The sequence below is a fragment of the Habropoda laboriosa genome, unplaced genomic scaffold (assembly GCF_001263275.1).
Source record: "Habropoda laboriosa isolate 0110345459 unplaced genomic scaffold, ASM126327v1 scaffold172, whole genome shotgun sequence".
Lineage (NCBI taxonomy): Eukaryota > Metazoa > Arthropoda > Insecta > Hymenoptera > Apidae > Habropoda > Habropoda laboriosa.
Window position 1 is genome coordinate 1,065,520 of NW_017100331.1, and position 20,966 is coordinate 1,086,485.

Here is a 20,966-nt window from a genome sequence, read left to right on the forward strand (position 1 = left end):
GTACTTTGTTTCACTCAACACGTTCGAACTCCACTCCGAGGTCCCATTTCCAAGAATTGCTGGGGATAGCGACGGACGCTTAAGTGTGCAAAAATGCGGACGCTTATGTATGCACTAGTGTATATAGTATAGCATGAAAATGGTTTTATCGAAAGTATCGATTATTTACGCTCAACTGGACTTCTAATTTAACTTGAACTGTTTTAAACCCCTTGAGTCTCGGTTAATTAAAGGTTCGTAAACATTGAAAATATTTTTAAATATATCCAATGATATAAATATTTCACTGAAAAACAGATCAATTAAAAATATAAAATTACAGTAAAATTCTATGAATCTTCATTTTGAAGATAAGTGTCGGAAATGTGCAGGTTTTTTCGATAATAACGAAGGGACACAAAGTAGAGATGAAATGGCAGTAATTAGAATGTTTCCAATGTGTTCAGTATTATAGAAATTTTTATAGTCGTTATTTTCATATTTTATAGTCGAAAGAATATGACGTGCACTCGGTAAACATACATTTTTTAGTTCTAAACGTTAATTAGTTTAATCTTTGTAAAATATTATAGTATAGACTCATATTGACTTACTAATTTTCAGTTATTACATAAACACATAATATACACAAATTATGTATATTAATTGTTTAGTAATTTCCTCAATTTTTATTTTCTTATATTACCTGTGTACTTTCATATAATTATGCATATAGAAATCAATTCGTTAAATTTCATTCAGAACCATTGTAGCCATTGAATACCATATTTAAGTATGTGAAATGATTTTTAAATAATTTACTTCGTCTTCATTATACATATACAATGAATAAAACAAAATCATAGGAAAATTAATGAATTTTTTCACTTGTTTGATAACATTTATATAAAACTGTCTATATCTTTGCATTTAATAAAAACAAAATTTAACATGCATTTCTTACAAAAGAATTTATAAGGAAAAACTAAATTTATAACGAAAAAAGTCTTAAGTTAACGAGTTCCAATTATTTGAACGCTTGACATTTGAAAACAGGTCTTCGAAAAGTCGAGAATCATTCCTCGAACCCGTGAAACCTTTCCCCTAAAGCACAATAAATTCTGTCGTATCTGCAACACCTTACAAGTCAACGATCTTTCGTTAAGAAACTGAAATGCGGAATTCTCTACGGAAACGTTTAACAATCTTTCGATGTTCCTTTTAATCGAAGAGAAAACGAACAAGATTTTCCACGTATTTAGAATGTAAAACGTATTCGCTGATACGCGCAATTAATATTAATTAGCAGACCGCGCACGATGACGCACACTGGCTATTTTAAACAATCTAGGTGAACAAATATATTAAGGATCTATTAAAATAAAGAAAATACTTTGAATAAATAATTTTAATATATTATCTGCAAAACAGCAATATTGTGTGACTGACATTGCTCGAGTATTAACTGAGCCACTCAGAAGCCAAAATGAGTAACTCCACTTTTTGATATTCTTCTAATTTCAACATCAAAGCACATTCTCGGTGCTTAATTTTCCATAAGTAAAAAAAATTTAATAAATCCAATTCAGTGGAGTTAGTCACTTTGGTTTTTGAGTGGCTCAATTCACGGTCGACCATTTGAAGAAGATGCCTTTCGACCTTAAACAGTGCATTCTTCCATACGCTTAAGGTCTTTGGGTCAACACATCTTACGTATAATATATTTTTACATTACAAACAGCACGCCATATAAACCTAGACGATAAACTTCAAATATACTGTTAAGGGGACACAAACTTGATAACAGCAAAAGTTGCTAAAACAATAAAAAAGGCTATGGGTCAAAAGAGACCCGAGTACCGCTGTAGGGTTAAACATGACGTTTCCTCGGCTCGCCGTCGCGCCGCTAGTGCCGCGATGCGATTACCGATAAATTTCATAATCGGAACGACGTCCGGACAAATGAACAATAAGCACAAACTGCGCTCGGGAGCTTCTGTTATTGCGGTCGTTGTATTTCAATGGCATGTCGCGACACCGGTGTACACACGGTGCTTCTTTATTTCGAGCACCGTCCCGAACGGCGTGTTATAGCGGTATTGAAGTCACTGCACCGTGAGAATACAGTTATATGCGGTATTCCCATGAATAATGGCGACCATTAGCGCGCGCGGGACGCGACCAGGGGAGAACGTTAATGTTATTAGAACTTTCAATAAGTCTTTCACTGCGAACAAGTCACCGCGGAGAGCCGCATACGAAATTTTCTTCGACATACCTTACGGACAGCGCTCGTCGATCTTTATCTCTACGATAAGATGCTCGTCGATCTTTATCTTTGATAAAACATACACCGCCGTTCATAAATATTGGAACGCCCATTATGTTCGTACGGAGACTATTGACTTGGTCAATAATTAATTTCTGCTGTTTTTTAAACAAACGACTGTTCCTAACCTACAAAACGCGTGTATAGTCTAAAAGTAGAGATGTTAACGTGCAATTTAAAGAAAAGTTCGTTATATTTGGTTAAATTCTTTTTTAATATTTACTGTTCCTGTCGGCAGGACTAAAATCATTATGAACCATCTTCGCACCATTCTTTCATTCACAGCACCATCAACATGCACAAAACAAATCAGTCTTGCTGTTTGTACCGCATTTTTACTTTGGCAAAAGTAACAAAGCGTAATTGCACCAAAGTATTATACATCTTCTCATCGTTCATCTTCAAATTAAAATAATTGTTTAATTGGTTTAAACGTGCACTTTAACCCCCTCTCCTTCTTTACCCTTGAAAACTGGTAAAAAAGTAGACATGAGAAATTAATGGCGCTCTTCTAGACCTACAAATATGCAAAGTTTGAAAGAAATCGAAGGTGGGTTTTTGAATAGATTTCTTCGGTAGTTTGGTACTTTGCAGACAATTAACATGAAATTTGTATGTTGAATGTTGTATTGTTAGGTGCTTCTGAAGTTTTTTACGAAAGTGGTAAAAAAGCTGATTTATTATCCGAATGTTTTGGGGAAAGCTGCTTATTCTGCGATTTAGCAGAATTTATTTATACAACAGACTTGTGTCTACGTATTCGGAAAACAGCGAAGTATTTGAATTTTTTGAAACCATAGACTTCTCAGGTTGCAATGTAAAAATATTCATAATCAAGAAATTATAATATCTTGTTAAACCTTCTTCTTATTCAGTAACTACAAGAGTATGTATTTGCTTTAGAAACGTACTTTTTGAAAATAAACATATAAAGTACGATATTAAACAAATTCAAGCTCAAAGAAAGTTTAATAAAATGATTTATTAATTGAGAAATAAACAAACTGTACATATTCCTTTGTAAATAAACAATACACTATAATTATACACACAATTATCCTACCACCAACATAGGTGGTACTTACTTTATTCTTAAGGTGATTCAACGTTGCGATATGTATTTTCACTGGAAGTTAACAGATTCCAATCTTTCTATACAATCAAGGAAAAGTATAGCATCCACGGTCCTAACAGTGCAAAAGAAGAAAAGAATGATCATTCTTGATAAAAGATCTAGCATCAGTTGCCATAAATTTGAATTGGATATCTCGCGAGTTGCAATCTTTCACGCCTTAATTACAAGCCTAACGTATCCGCCGACTATTACGAACGTTTGCAAATAAATGCGCGAAGCATCTTTCCGCCTTTTTATCAGCTGCAGGTAAACGAAGAAAGTTGTCAGAGATAGCGTCTATAAATTGTAATGGTCCACGCTTCGAGATACGGGCAAATTTGCCAGTCATGTGTGTCTGTTCCGTGTTCTGAGAATCTTCCTCAAATCGAGATTCTAATCGATGTGTACTTCGCGTACTCATACTGACGTTACTCTAATTAAGTGGCTACCGTTTCCTGACCGTTGTTACGGTTGTTGTGCTTATTCTTAAAACTGATTGTTCGATAATTTACCCTCGCCAGTTTCTATATTCTGTAAATATTTCTTTCTTTTTTTTCTTTTAACCTTCCGTCAGGCGCACCCATTTCTGAAACGCCATCGGGCGCACTGGATCTTAGAGATCGGCCTTCAAAAGGTCTTTTACCAAGTGGAAAGTAACTAACTGCTGAAGCAAAATGGTTTATGAGTACTGCATGAAAAATCGACATCCTAGAATATTGGTAGGTTTATGACACGTCACATATGGTTTGGGGATGCCTGCGAACACCCCAGGTATAAAAGTGCACACTGTTACCACGCTCAGTAAGCAGTTCTAATTGTGCGCCCGTCTTGTCTGAACATCTTCTAAAATATAATTATTTACCTAGCTTATAGGAATAATAGAAGAACATGAGTGTGAACAAAAAACATCAACATTTTGAGCAACGCATCGCGTCTATATACATAGGATGAATTATGGTTGGGCCTGAGAGATGAGGTGCGCCCGACGGAGGGTTAAATCTTTTTGTTGACTACTAGACTTAGATTTCATGAAACAGAACACTTGTACAGTTTATATTACTTATAATTTTTATATTGAATAATTTATAATAATAATTTTACAGTATATTACACGTACAATTTTTTTTTATACTTTAAAACAGAGAGATAGTGGAAGTGTAGAAGAAGAAAAGAAAAGGAGAAGATGGCGCGGTAAAAATGTAACGAAGAAATGAAAACGCTATACGCGGGAAATTTAAAAATATAGTTTCTAACGTTAATTACCACCTGTTTATAAAAAAAAAAACACTCGGTAGATTTGTGTAACTGATTTTTATTATCTATTGTGTCGTCTTGCAAAGAAATATAGCAGCTCTTATAAACTACACTGAAACTTATTTTGAACTGTTTACTAGAATTTTTTTTAAATTATCTTTGCTTTACGTATAATTAAAATGTTCCTGTAAAAAGGAGACAGACAAATATTTCACGATAATTCAAGCCTTTTAAGGCTACCTAATACGTATTGGGTAATAATCTTTTCAAATTTCTTTTTTACTCAAAATATTTGAAAAATATAATTAATAGAATAGAATAGAATTTATTCACATTTTGCCTCACAGCTATGAAAATTACTTGGTTTACACTATCCTATGCATATAATTGCCTTACGTATAAAATATAAAACACAAAATATATTTAATTTCTCAGACACTCTACCTTTCTATTTTCGCTCTCTACCTCTTCTAAAAATATATACGTTAATACGAGAGTATAAAAGTTATTGTAATTAATAAAATAATATAATTTTAGTTATGTTATAGCGAAGAAACAGATGTACATACCTATATATAATACATATGGTATATACGGAATATTATTGAAACTAAAGCGAAGTTGCGAAACTGTCCTCTAATAGTAAGGAAACGAGCTGATAATAAGGACTTTCTCTTATTCACACGAAAGCTCATTGGTATGCTCGCGTGAAACAAATGCTGGGCCTTTGGAACGGGGAATAGTATGTCGTAACATTAGCGAATAATTGCCGAGATCGCACAGTTTGTTAGTGAAATAACGGCAATTTTCTTCGTGACTCCCACAAATTGCAATATTTTCAAAAAATTTTAGACACGTCATCTAGTATACTAATCCTTCTAACTTCTCAAAAAAACTCAAATCGTTTGATCCAATTTAGAAAAGGTTACAGTGTTCTACAGAGTGTCCGAATATTAGTAAGAGTCATTGTATATAGATATGTGTTTTGTTAAATTTCAACGTTGAATTATTTACACGAAAATTGGAGTTAAATCTCTTACAAAATATCCTATAAAAAAGCATAAACGGAATATCAAAATGACGCGGATAAAGGGGACGAATGGATACAGAAGTAAGAAAGAGGGAAGAAAAATTGTTTAGAAAATTCTAGGTGAAATTTCCATTACCGACATAAATAAAATGAAATAAACGACGGCAAAGCTGTGCACGAAGAGAAACACGGTTGGAGAGACGTAAGGTAAAGCTCTCTAAAAGAAGGATCAACAGAGGCTCAAAGAAATCCAGCTTTGGAAACGTGGAAATTAAATTCGCAATAACAAAAGGAAGGAATAATGCGTTTTCATACGGTGGGACGAAAATACTTGGCTATTTCGCCGTGTGTGCCCACGAGAAACGTAGTACTTTCTATTTCTATCGTGTCCGTTTATTTAATATCGACGCGTCTGATATCAAGACGGTTAGCTGTTCGTTCGATCATAAATAAATACACGGCGTAACTTTCTATTCCGGCGTAACACGCGAATTATTCTGTTCTGGCCACTTAACACTTTCACGACCGATAATGCAGCCACCGTGTTTTTCGATTTTTAATAAGCAGGAAGTATTTCACGTAGTACGTACTCTGTACGACACTTCGTGTTTGATACGGTGACAATCATGTGGCACAACGCTGAACTTCTAAACAGTTTCTGTTCTACTGAAAATTAGCTGCTCGGGCTTCTGAGGGCTCTTTAACCCTTATGTCAATAACCACAATTGTCGTCTACTTTATCGTCCAATTTTAGTAGTTTTCTGATAAGAAAATTCTAAACTTGAGGCAAACACGGATAGGAAATGTGCCAAATAACAACTGTGGCGGGTACGTCACTGCCAACAAGCCCTTACCGAGCCTTGTTCTATTCTTCCACGCGAACTTTCTCTCTTCCAACTCCTTCAGATTTTAGCTTCCGCTCTTTTGTCCCTCCTCGGGTTAAGACTTGCCTTCGTCCTCGAGTAGCCTAAGAAGCGCACATGTGGCATCCAGGTTTGCACGTGGACGAACGGCCCCGCTTTCTACAAATTTTCCGTTTCCACCACTCTACTACTGTCTCCCTGTCCTAACAAAATAAACACCCAGTACGCCTGCACCTCCAGTTCAGTTTTTCTGCGTGTTAATGCCCGTGATTGTTGCAAAATCAACTTTCGAGCTTGGTTTGTACTTGCACGTGGTGTGCCAACTTTATTTCAAAACCTTCTCGAAGGACCACCCAGTTATACTGGGACTAGTGAAGTGGTTACAATTTGAGCTGGTTTCTCCTTGGTGATCGTTGGACGACTGACTCTCGACGTCGTCCCTCGGACGTCCGTGGGAGAGTTTTTTTTTGTTAGAGCACGCTGATTGGTTAAATAGTTAACAATTACATTTACCAATCAGGGTGTCTAATAGCGTCTTCACCGCCCTTCCAGTGCGCCCTTAGCGCGCTGTCACCTTGGAAGGGTGGGAGACGGCCGCCATGGGGTGGGCGGAAAGTCCCAAAAAGCTGGAATTTCCTCCGGGTGACTCATCGGCAAGCGTACCGTTACAGGTAGATGTGCCGTTCGGAAATTCGTGGTTCATGGCATGTTCTTAGGCTATTGAGCGCGAGGGACAGAAATTACTAAAAATCCAACACGTATTATGAATCTCTGCCGAAACAGTCGAGGAATAATAGACATCTACTCTCAGCTGTCTCATCTCATGAGATACCCGGATAATTTCTATTTACCCTGGTACTTTCTGATTACCCGAGTATCTCACGAGTAACCCGGGTATCTCTTAAGTAACAGCTCTACTGTCTAGCTTCTACTTTTCTCAATTATTGTTAGGGCTTGCGGTTGATCTTTCGATCGTTCAAGCATTGCCGGTTTCTGCACGTGTGTGCCGACTAATGTTCTAAGGCTACGAAGGGCCAGTTTCTTGATTGAAACGCTAAGTTTTTATTTTATGTTCTATTTTCTACAACTGATTCAAGATATAAATTCTATTGCAAAGTGAGAGGTGTTTCTCTTGCGAGTGGCCAAGTGTTTCTGCTGGAGTCTCTGCGGTTTCCCTCGACGAAGACTCCTAATTTCCTAAAAACACCCTGATTGGTGATTTTTCCTTTTCTAGATCACCAATCAGTTTACTCCGGTGCATCGCAACCTCCCTCCATTTCGCCCTTAGCGCGTTATCTTAGGGTGAAGAGAGAATCCTGTGGAATCTCCGCTTTTCTAGGCTTTGTTAAAGTCAAGTGGCCCATCGACGTTGGCAGTGTCGCAGGCAACGCAATAAACACTTGTCGTGTTTTGAAAAAGCGATATTTGACTCGCTGCCATAAATCCGGCTACAGGATACGCCTTAACAATTATATTCACGAAAATATGAATTTGCATAAAAATCCGCTGTCTAGCGATGAAAAACTACGTTAACCCTAACTGCAAGAATGAAACACTACTTAAATCAATTACTTCCAACGAGATAACAATTATGCTTCGCGTAAATGATCGTTGTCTACTTCAATTTTACGATCTGAAACGTACGAATTACCCGATTTGTTGCACCTTCTGTGCAAGAGGTCGAGCATCATTCGCGCGTTACATACTATGATGCCGCGATATAACGTACGATCATTTATCGTGCTAGTTGAATTCTTCTGGATGTATAAGATCCCGTTGCACCAAGTATCGGTGTTACTACTGTTATCTGCGATTTCGAGATCTCACTCGACAGAGATGCGTCAAGAAAAGACTACGGCAAGAAATAATAGGTCACGTGCCTTGAACTTTGTTAGGAATTGGTATAATTTATACTCGGACAGAATGAAATATTGCCAATTCTAGGTAGACGTCCTGTACTTTCACGTATGCAGTGAAATATCACAATTTTATCGCTTTTACATAGTCATTATAGTTTCGTTGCTCTTACAGAATCGTTTCTTTGGAGAAACAAGGAATGGTGGAAGATGGGTTGAATTTCTAACGAAAACAAACTGTTTGGTTTGTTAATGCTTTTGTACATTAACAATTTCTTACTATTATATTGCAATTGAACGATAAGAACGAGGCCCAGTTTGTTTCGAAATAAACTAAATATATATGAAATATCTGTAATCGTGTAATATTTGATAATTGTAACAGTAAAGAATTATTCATAATTACACGTTTACACGTTTCTTTTATTTCAAAACAAACTGGCGTTATTCTTATCGCTGGATTACAAAATAACAGTAAGAAATTGTTAATGAACAAAATCACCAACAGACCGAACAATGTCTTTTCGTTATAAGTTCAAACTATTCTTTAACGTTCTTTATTTCTCTAAAGAAATGATTCTATAAAAGCAATGAAATTATCGCTTTTACTGTTACTGTAACAGTAAAAAATTACTGTAATGAACACGAGTACGTAACCAATTTGCCTTGATAAAATAAAGAAAAAGCAATCTAATATAAAAAGGTTGATTTGCTTTGAATTAAGTACCGCAGCCTCGCATATGCATTCTCAAATTACTTTTTCACATATCCCATATATTTAATTTAACAATCCTTGCAAGACTCTTAAGGGGGCCTTCCAGTGTGACGGCCGTTTTTTTAGGCCTTCTTTGCTAATTTATTACAGAAGTACGGTAAAAGTTATTAACATGAGCTTTATTCCTATGTATTTACTTGTCCTTGAAGAATCATTACAAATTTGTTTTGTTGAAAAATAATTAAATATGGCTGCTGTGGAACACGTCACACAGGAGCATGAAAAAAAAAAGTAGGTCCATGCTTGCTATGATTTGAGCTGTTCTGCTTATCAAAAATAAAAAAATCCAATTGATTCTTATTTAGTATGCATGTCGCTATGGTCGGTAGTAGAATAAAGGAAAAATATTGAAAATTCAGAAAATGGCGGCACTTTGAATACGAAGTATCGCTTTTTCGACTTTTTTTCGTCTTTCAGAGGCTCTAAAAATCAGAAAAATATATATTTTGGCATAATTCTACTACCGACCATAGCCACACATGTTCTGAAGACATGTGCAAAATTTGAGTTCGATTGGTTCAGTAATTTTTGCCAGATCGTGGCAATCATTTCAGAAAACATGGTTCCGAGAAAAACGCGTTTAAAGTTTTCAGTGCAATTTACATTCTCCCTTGATGTGTCACACTATACGAACTATAACTTCGTTATTTCATTGAATACAACTATAACACTTCAGGAGTACATTCTTAAAGAGTTGTACTTTCGATATATACAAAAAAATAAAAATCGACTTTTTGAAACCGTCACACTAGCAGACCCCCTGAAAGAAGTGTAATTTTTTGAAGAATGTCACAATTTGAAATATCCTTTTTACATTATTTACATAATCATCCGGCTAATATAAAGAATAACGTATTAATCTCCCATGTGAAACTTGAATATTCATATTTCAAAGTAAGCAACATTCTTGCATAATTAATGACTGTGAGTTTGCTTATTACGTACACTACCGGCCAAAAGTTTGGAATACATTGTAAGTTACAGAAAAATTCGCAGAAAAAAGTCAGCAGCTTAAAGAATTTTTTAACGAATTTTCTATCATTCAAATCAATCGATATGAGACAAATTGCTATTTATCTCCACAATATCAGTATCAAGTCTATGAAAAATTAGTAGCAGATTCAGTACTGACGAAAATTGGGAGGTGCTTCCAAACTTTTGGAGCCCAAGGAATTCGAGAAAGGGCATATAACGTTTCGTTGAAAAAATTCAAGCTGGTGTAATTAATAAGTGTAATTAAGCTAAAGAAAGAATTAAAAGTTAACAAGGACAATTATGTAAAAGTAAGCCATCTAACACAGTTTTCTAACGTACAGTGATTCGTTTCGAGTTCGTCAAATACCACTCACGGGTGAATATTTTACGAATGAATTTCTCGTGCGACATAGTTTCGATAACTTGAGAAATAATTGAGAAACATACGTGTACGCCCACAGTCAGCACATTGTAGCTGCATGTGTAAAACAACGTGAAGGGGAACGATCGTAAGAAGAAACGAAGGAAAAACGGTGTTGCAAGTAGAAGACAGAGACTTTATGTAACATTCATTCCACCAAAACAGTATCTGCGAACCTGTTACAAAATAAGTATTCATTTTCAATTATAAATTATAAGAAAGAGTCATAGATTATAAATTGTAAAAAAATAGTTACGAATGATAAATTATATATATTTAAAAAAAAGTTTGCAAATCTGTTATAAATTGAGAATTTATTGAAAATTATAACATATAAATGATAGAAACTTTTGTAGATTATAAAAAAAGTTACGAATGATAAATGATATTTATTTTAAATCATAAAATTATAAATGACGAAAACTGTTGCAAGTTATTCAAATGGTAAGAAAGAATTGACGAAACGAGGAAATATTTCAAAGATTTTTGTCGTTCATATCTGTCGGAAAATAGCGAAAATCTTGATGCCAGCGGTCTCTTGTAGTAGTATAAAAGGTTACACTCTACTTGACGATATGAACTCAAAATCCAGGAAGGAATGCATATCAAGGCCGATCTCTCAAGCCACCCGCGGCTCTCTCTCATTATCGTTTCAGTAAATCCGAAGTTAATTAGAGCTCAAGCGGAAAGTCGTTTCATTCTATTCCAACTAATCGCGTTCGGAGGAAAAAAAAAAAAGGAAATACAAAGTTTCCTTTGCACGATCCCCTGAATCGAATGTATGAGTTGAGAGAATAAAATTAACGATACACGCGACTTTATGTGCCAAAAACAACGTTATTGAATGTACGGGTAGTTATTGTCATTCCTTTTCGTGCACAAATCGCATTATTTGTTAGTATTTCGCACAATTAGCATTTAGTCAACTTTTTCGATACTGGTTTAGTTATAAAATCGACATAAACAGCAAATATTTTTCTTGCAAAATATGAAATAATTAAAATGAAGATAATAAAACACGATTTTTAATAATTTATCGAGTAATACGTATATCTTAATTAATATTCTACTGTATTTTATTTAAAATATGCAAATTTTGTAGTTATGCTTTAGAGAACAATTAGGTATTCTTCGTATTAATTTTTCATTAATTCTCCTACTCTGAATTTCGAAAGTGTTTGCAATAGCGAACAGTTTATTTTGTTGAAATTGGAATAACTGAATAAGATATGAAAATTTAGAATATTTGTTAACAAACTATCCTACTCTACATTTACATACACGCAAACTACCAAAGAAAACGATCGAAAAGAATACAAAACAAAAGTACACAAAACGCATGAAAAGAGTAGATCTTAACACATTGAGCGCCGGCCCCGTGAAAACGCGGGATTCTGAGTCTATCGCTTGAGCGCCGGCCCCACGATGATGTGGAATATTTTTTGGTATGGGTGTCTTACACATCGATTTGCATTCACTTGTCATGGTTACGTCGATCTTCATTTGTTATACTCTAAAAACAAAACGTATACGATGGTTCAGAAACAATCCAAGCAAGAATCACTCTCGAGCAGTGTATTCCGCAGACAGTATATCTTTCGTACGCTTACGCTTTTGGTTGAACAGTATAACAAGTCTTATTATTCTGTACCCTTTTACCCATACAATATGAGTGAAATTATTAATGAGTATATTGCTGGCTCTCTATCGGATTATTCGATACATTCAGAAGATTGTGATATAGAAGTCGAGGACAGTGATAGTGATGTGGGTCCAAGGAGAAGATCAAGAGCTGTTCCATTACAAAGTGATTCCGATGATTCCAGTGACTGTGAAATGACCGAACGAATATGCAATTAAAATGTACTGTTTTACGAAAATGTATAATGTTTTGAATATTTTTTTTGGCTACTCATTGATCAGAAACAAGCGAATGAGGCCGGCGTTTGGGCTTTAAGTGGCCGGTACGTTGCCGGCGCTCAGGCTTTAAATGTCTCTTAGGTCGCCGGCGCTCAATCTGTTAAGAACATAACACTTGCCTCTGAGACTTTAATGCAACAGGAATTATGATCTACAAGGTGTTTATTTTATCTGTAGATACGCGAGTAACTCGAAAACGACAGAAACTCTGTGGTTTTGAATCAGTTACGTTTGAGACAGGCAATTCACCGCAAAAATTTTGATAGTGTCTAAATATTTTTGTAACGCGAAAATTAGACGTTATATCGTTTATAATTTGTCGCACAATAAAATATTACAATTGCGAAATAATTACTCGTGTTTCTGTTGTCTGCAAACAAAAATCAACTGAGCGAATATTTTAATAATTTGTGAGGATCTAAATGAACGAAGTTAAATGTGCTGCGATATGCAAATTAAAGAAAAGAAGAAGTTCGTTTCTACGCCTATTACTATTGCGCGTACGTTACAACGCCTCCGACGGCAAATTAACGACGTAAGAGCATTTTAATGAAGGAATAAGTTACTATGTTGATCATTTTGGTTTATGTTTTTATACTTGATTACAAGGTCTACAGGTTCTGCAGAGATTGACTGTGTTCGTTGTTCTGATTTGAGAATCTGACTGAGACTCTTATTGAGAATGATTGAGAATGTTCTATTCGAGCTCCAAACGGAGGCCTTTGTTAGTTTTGCGGAGCACAAAGAATCTCCTAAGTTCTATCCAATACTTTACTCCATCCTAATGCAATTACATTCCAGCCTTAAAGGATACACCACCCTGAGGCTTCTAAAAATAGGTAAAGTTTGGGAATTTTTTTCACAGGCAACTACTAAGTGAAATGTTTCAATTTTTTCAGAGGATATGAATGTAACTGTCAGCTTTCTCCGTCAATTTTTGAAAACTAGAAATGTTAGAAAATGGAGGAGTTATTGCGAAACCTCTTCTGCTAGAACTTTGATTGCTGGCCGCCATCGCCGGCAAAAATTGCAACGTCTAAAATAAAAAAATCTTTCTACTTTATAAATAAAAATGTATTAACTACATTGTAGCGTAAGATTTCTCAAAAATTATAATTACTATAGAAATGGTGACGCTTTGAATAGGAAAAATCACTTTTTGCCAAAAAATCAATTTTAAACTTTTCTAAAAAATTAAATAATCGACATATCGTGAAAACCGTATGCTACGTTGCAGATCATACATTTTTATTCACAAATGAAAAAGAATTTTTCATTTCACACGTTTCAATTCTTGCCAACGAAAGCAGTCAGCAATCGACGCTCCAGCAGAGGAGGTTTCACAATAACTCTTCCATTTTGTCACATTTTCACTTTCTAAAAATTCGAGAACGAAGCTGAAAGGTACATTTACATCCTCTGAAAAAATTGAAACTGTTCATTTACTAGTTACCTATAGAAAAAAATTCTCAAGCTTCGCCTATCTTTAAACGTCTCAGGGTGACGTACCCTCTTAACCCTTCTACTGCTGGCAACCCAAAAGTAAAGCTACTGAGTTATGGCATTAATAGTCACACTACATATTTCGTTAGCCAAATCATTTTATCCTGACCATTTTCTATTCTATATTTGTAAAATGAGTAATATGTAAATATAAAGAATAGAATACGAAGAGCGCTGATAGTATACGTAGATAAAGGGTTTAACTAAAAGCAGTAGACGAACGTCACTTACTTCACAAATTAATTCGCATTGCAGAAAGTCAGTACAGCGACAACACACCTCCTGTAATGTGGATAGACCGAAATTTGGTGCTGCTGGATTCGGAACCTGTAGGTAGTGTGGTGACTAGGGCTCGTGCCGAGGACAATGAACAGGATCAGCTAACCTATGGTCTGGAACCTCTTGGGCACAACTACAACGGAAACGATAGTCCGCAGCCGCCGCTTCCTTTCTTCGTTGACAATAGCACCGGCATTATCTACGTTAACGAAACGCTCAAAGACAAAGTGAGTGTTGCTTTTAATCTGCCTTCATTATTTTCATATTAAAACGAGCCAACTGGTAAACACGGGACGACACCTTCTTCTTTCTCAACAAATCTCTCTTAATTCTTGGCTAACGATTTACACGAGTGTTCGTTTTACGATTTAAATTACGAATATTCCTGGTCAATTACAGTGGACAGAGTATGAAAGAGGTTACAGCTGCTAAAATTTCACCATTTTTCGTTTCAAAATATTCATAATTTTCCCTTTGGGTGTTTTTCCCCAATATAAATCTTTTCTACGAGAAGATCGACGTAACACGAAATAAGCGATAAACTCGATTGCCTTACATTTTTTACTTAGACCATTAAGCGTTATTACGATCGTTTTCTTTCTATTTTGCATAAGCTCCAATCACCAGCACACCTAAATCCTAGTATTCGCAATTTGGATCTCAAGCAAAGCTCGTTAGACGTTAACGTGAAAAAGGAAGAGTAGATATTTTTCCAAGTTTTTATCGTTATCGTGCAGCGACATGTACGACGGTGCATGATTATGCTCGCGAGCAATCGTCGTTTCACAATGCGATTCGGTTAGAAGCCACAGTAGAAGCATCGTACACAACATTGTGGTGCATCTGCGTGGACGAGTTCTTGATCGTTAGACGAGGGCAAAGTATTTTTCCCTTTTCGACACGACGAGAACGTAATATGAGCCGCGTATGGTCGACGTTCAAGGATTGAACGACGTTTCTTGCTTCTTCTTTCCAGGGAGGGCAGAACCTGTTCCTTTACGTGACCGTCTCAGACGGTCAACTCACGACAAAGACCGAGGTCTTCGTCACCATCAAGAACACTTCAGGTCCCAATGGAGGACACACCAGGTAGGTTGTCCGTCGTGGATAAAATTGGTCGCGCGCACCGATCGATGAACCGATTCTGATCTTCTGCGCGTGCGCGCTGCTCGCGTCGAACTTCGCTTGCGCGCTTATTTATTTGCGACGACGACCTGTGATCGTCGAATTTTTCGCTTCTTCGACGTTTTTTTTATGTGACTTCTGGCTTTTGTAAATATTTCCAAGCGTAAATGACGCTTTTTGTAATGAATTTGAAACTTTTGCCGTTTCGGACATTTTTTTATCCGATTTAAGATTCTTATTAAGATTTCAAGAGTAAATGGCAAGTTTTTCTGGCGCTTTTTATGTCGAATTTTCAATTATTTCCGTTTTGGTCTTTTTTTAAATGCGATTTCTGATTTTTATAAATATTTCCAAGCGTACATAGCGATCGTTGTCGAATTTACATTGATAGAAAACTTATTGTGAGATAGCTAGTGACTTTTTCATCTAAATGTATTAACATCTTTTTTCATAGGCAAAAGTTCAACATGAAGGGGAATTTATATGAAATAAATTCTCCAAATATAGATCAGACGAAAGAAGAATGTTTGTTACAGTTTCTTTTTACAAAATTGTTCGCAAAATTACATACAGTGATTGCCATTAGTTTTAATAGTAAATAAAGAAAAGTTATACATGATCTTTTTAGTTGTACTTTCTGCAACTATTGAAATCACCTAAAAAATAAAGAAGACGGTAAGATGTGCGAGCAAATATTCCTCAAAGTTTATGGGATAAGACGAACGAGGGTCGAAAATTAGCAATTTGTGCAAAGCGATCGATACTATTAAATTGTATAAATAGACGTAGCATGTCGAAAACTACTAGCTCGTACAAGATGATATCAAGGAATCGTCAAAAACTATCAGATAACACGCGTATATACATCTAAACTACCAAATCGAAAGAGAAGATATCGCAATTCTCTGAATTATACAAATACGCTCTAACGAAAGAATACTCTCTCTTTCTAACAGCAGAAGTTAATATTATTCTCAGCTACATCGAATGACTCAACAATCCTTTCTCTCCTCGTCCTATCATTTAACCCACGCAAACATTATTTTACACTAACACTAAATACGGCGAATTAACACTAGCACCTTCGTTCCTGATCAACTGAATAAAATTCCAGTTAAAACACAATATTTCCCACGACATAGATTTCAATTGTACAAACTTGAAGTAACAATCTTTTACAAAACTCTCCACATTCACACATCACTGAGCCGTTATATTCTCAATCACCTTGTTCGAACTTTACAAAATCTGAAAATCAGAGAGAGAGATAAATAGATAGAGATAGAGATAGATAGACAGAGAGAGAGAGAGAGAGAGAGATAAATAGATAGTTAGAGATAGATAGACAGAGAGAGAGAGAGAGAGAGAGAGAGACAGAGAGAGGGGGATAGAGATAGAGAGAGAGAGATAGGCAGAGAGAGACACAGAGAGATAGATAGACAGAGAGAGAGAAAGAGAGAGAGAGAGAGAGAGAGAGACAGAAAGAGGGGGATAGATAGAGAGAGATAGATAGGCAGAGAGAGACGCAGAGAGAGAGGGGGGGAGAGAGAGAGAGATAGGCAGAGAGAGAGGGAGGGATAGAGATAGAGACAGAGAGAGGGATAGAGATAGAGAGAGAGAGGGATAGATAGAGATTTTCTTTCAATTGGTCCCGTGATTGGTCAAGACGGCATAGCATCGTGAACCTGCAGGACTTAGTCAGCTCGTTAGAAAGTTTTGCCGATAAATCACGAAGAACGGTGAGCGACCTTTCGGGGGACTCTCTGTGGCTCGTTCCATTATTCATGCTCCAGTTCGTTGACGATACCCTCGGACCAACTCGAGACGTTTTCGAAGACCGAGCCGCGCAAGCTCAACTCTGCTTCGATTTTTGTTGAACAGGAACCCATTTCCGGGTCAGTATGGCTCTGCCGGTAGAATACGGCCGCCGCTGTTGGGCCTGCCCAGTTTACAGAGTTACCCCAGACCGGGATTGCCTCATAAATCGGTGATATCGTCGCCGCCGGTGGCTGTACCGCCCAATGTACCGAAAACGACCAAGCTCCAACCGGAGGAGACGAAGCAGGTCGAGGGTGATCCTGGTCCCGGCACCACCGGCGTCCCGCAACAGCCCACGGAGGAGAACGAGGTCGAGGGGCCACCACTCAGCTCGAAAATTGCACCTGCCGAGGCACCGCCTTCTCAAGATATAGCAATCACCTTGGTGCCTGTCATGGCCGTCTGCGTGCTCGTTGTGGGCCTTGGTATGGGCGCCTGGTCCTTGAGGAATAAATTTTGCGGAAACAGGAAGTCCAAGGAAGACACGGTACAAAAAGCCAGTTAACACGTTTTAAATTGCGCCTCTTTGCACTGCACGAGCCGCTCGTTTGACGAATCGGTTAACTCCGCAAAACGAACAGTAGAGAAAATCGATGAAATTGTTTACTTCAAAGATAAATTAATATATCAGTATTAATATCTTTTATACCGTTGCATTAGAAAATTACTTAGCTAAATTCTTATAAGCGTTTGAAGTACGGTATTGCAACGATTTACTTTAGAATATGGAGTTAATTGTATTGACTTCTGAAATAAATTATTTATTATTCAACGGCTGTAGGAATTTTTGTCATTTAGTGACGATACGCCTAATTATTAGAGGAAATTTATTTTCAATGTAAAAAGATAAGCATTAATCAAATGCTTTGGCATTAAAATTTTCAAAAAATTGGAAAAGTTGAGGTAACCTGTGATCAATAACAAAACAGTGTTTTTTTTTTTCTTTCTTGCTACCTTTTTGTTGTTCAGGGTGAGAACACCCCTTAAAGATCAATACGCATTTCCTTGTTTTTTTGTATATCTCGAAAACTATACTAATTATAGTATTATAGATGTAAAGAAATTGTTAGAATAAATATTCAATGCATATTTTTCGTCCTGACAAGGAGATTAAGTTTCTTAAATAAAGGTGGTGGAGAATGCTTTTTTATTTAAATAACAAATTTTTAATAGTTTCACTGCACAATTCTAACAGTGTTCTTATATCCATTATATAATTTTCAAAATACACAGAAATATATGGAAACACAAGCTTCAAGAAATTGTTAAAGTAATTTCTGTTTTCTTCCATATAGAAAGGACAAGCTTCTGTTAGCGTCTCGAATATATCAGACGATCCGTCGCTTGTTCTGAAAAGATGGCGTGGCCCCAAAGCTCATAACAATCGCTACGAACCGTGGGAAAAAGAGAATCAAGGTGCACAGAATAAGCAAGAAGACAAATGGGAATTCCCGCGACATCGATTAAAAGTGTGTAATTATATCAATTAAAAACAGCAATTCGTTGTAGAACGTGCGCTGAAAGTATTCGATTATAGTTTCGCGTTGTTTCACGCACTTCGTTTTATTACACAACAGCCTGAAATTGAAATGTTTTCAAGTTGTTTTCTAAAATTAATATAAAACTTGTCCTCGAAAAATAAAAAACTTAAAACTGCCTTCCTTGAAATTCGAACTATTTCTTAATTTTTCACGGGAAATTTGAATAATCCAAGTATCCTTTTGTGTATTTTAAAATTTTTCATTTCATGAATAGGTTTTCAATATTTTTGGAGAAATTCAGTTCAAAGATTATTTAATTTTTCACAGGAAATTTTGAATAATTTACATTTTTCTTTCTTTATTCCTTTTGCCTATTTTTTCATTTTTCATTTCACGAACAGGTTTTCAATATTCTTGGAGAAGGTTGCTTCGGCCAAGTTTGGAAATGCGAAGCCTTAGACATCGATGGAAAATCTGGGGCAACTATCGTTGCTGTGAAAACTTTAAAAGAAAACGCCACTGAAAGAGAACGTCTGGATCTTGCACAAGAGCTACGAGTCATGAAAAATTTGGACCCTCATCCTAACGTAGTTAGGCTGTTGGGCTGCTGTACGGAACGTGAACCTATGTTCGTAATTTTAGAGTATGTAAGCGGAGGAAAGTTGCAGAGCTTCCTCAGAGCCTCTAGAGAAGAAAGAAATCATGGAGGACCTGGATTAACATCCAGGGATTTAACAGGATTTGTTTATCAGGTACAAAGTTATGGCTTAATGCAGAATATTTATGGAAGCGAATAAATTTTATGCTATTTATTTAAAACTTCTATTCAAAATTATCATTTTTATAAAGAAAAAGAACTGCTTTTGATTATAGTATACAAAATTCTCAGAAATAATAAACTAATTGGTCCTAAATCATGCTACTCCAAACAATTGACAACAATAAAAAAGAATTACTGTATACTTTTATCAAATGAATTTGCAAATGTCTGAATTGTCTAATACTGCAGTAAATAATTTATGAATTATTTTGCCTCTGACTGAATAGCAAAAATACACAAAAATAAATAATAATTAATGTCACACTTGAAAAATTTACATACAATGAATTTGCAAATGTGTTTCAATTGCACAATACTTCAGTAAATAATTTATAAGCTACTTTTTCTTCAGTTAAATAGGAAAAATTTTTAAGTTTTCTCAGTTAACAAAATTCTCAGAAATAATAAACTAATTGGTCCTAAATCATGCTACTCCAAACAATTGACAACAATAAAAAAGAATTACTGTATACTTTTATCAAATGAATTTGCAAATGTCTGAATTGTCTAATACTGCAGTAAATAATTTATGAATTATTTTGCCTCTGACTGAATAGCAAAAATACACAAAAATAAATAATAATTAATGTCACACTTGAAAAATTTACATACAATGAATTTGCAAATGTGTTTCAATTGTACAATACTTCAGTAAATAATTTATAAGCTACTTTTTCTTCAGTTAAATAGGCAAAATTTCTAAATTTCATCAGGTAACGAAATTTTCAGAAGTAATAAACTAATTGGTAAATAGTTATGAACTACTGGTAAATAATTTATAAATTATTTTGTTCAACAAAACAGCAAAGATACGTAGGTAAATATAAATAGTGAACTAACACCGCACTTGAATTTACATATTACAGATTGCTAAGGGTATGGAGTACTTGGCTTCCAAGGGAATTATACATAGAGATCTAGCTGCGAGGAACATATTGATCGACGAGAATCGCGCGTGCAAAGTCGCGGACTTCGGATTCGCTCGAGACGTGGCCGCTAATCAAATATACGAAAGGAAGTCCGAAGGTCGGCTGCCTATAAGATGGATGGCTCCGGAGAGCTTGTACGACAATATCTTTTCCGTGAAATCGGATATATGGAGTTTCGGGGTATTAATATGGGAAATTGTGACGTTGGGATCCACGCCTTATCCCGGCTTAGCCGCCGCGGAGGTACGGCTCTTTCAGAGTTTATTAATTCCGAAGCTTTCGCTTAAGAACTGAATGTAATACTTTCAAATTAATTCACCGAAATCTACCTTCATCTAGTGTGTGTTTGCATCTCGAGAGATGAATTTTCCTTCGGTGGAAATCGCGTAAATGTCAAAGACCTGGATTCTACGAGCAACGGTGAAAAATATAAATTGATGTATACCCAGAATTATATTAAATTGCAATTCATTGAAGAATTTAGTTCAGTCCGAC

At 35.9% G+C, this 20,966-nt stretch overlaps 1 protein-coding gene across 1 annotated transcript in view; it reads left to right on the forward strand.

Annotated features, from left to right (window-relative positions):
• LOC108574439 (tyrosine kinase receptor Cad96Ca-like) overlaps nt 1-20,966 on the forward strand; it is a 41,509-nt gene that overhangs the window by 19,850 nt on the left and 693 nt on the right. The window contains exons 3-8 of the mRNA XM_017937031.1: nt 14,275-14,525; nt 15,275-15,387; nt 17,305-17,728; nt 18,537-18,710; nt 19,124-19,474; nt 20,409-20,714. Of these exons, the coding sequence (XP_017792520.1) occupies nt 14,275-14,525; nt 15,275-15,387; nt 17,305-17,728; nt 18,537-18,710; nt 19,124-19,474; nt 20,409-20,714 (1,619 nt within the window). The remainder of the gene's footprint in view (nt 1-14,274; nt 14,526-15,274; nt 15,388-17,304; nt 17,729-18,536; nt 18,711-19,123; nt 19,475-20,408; nt 20,715-20,966) is intronic.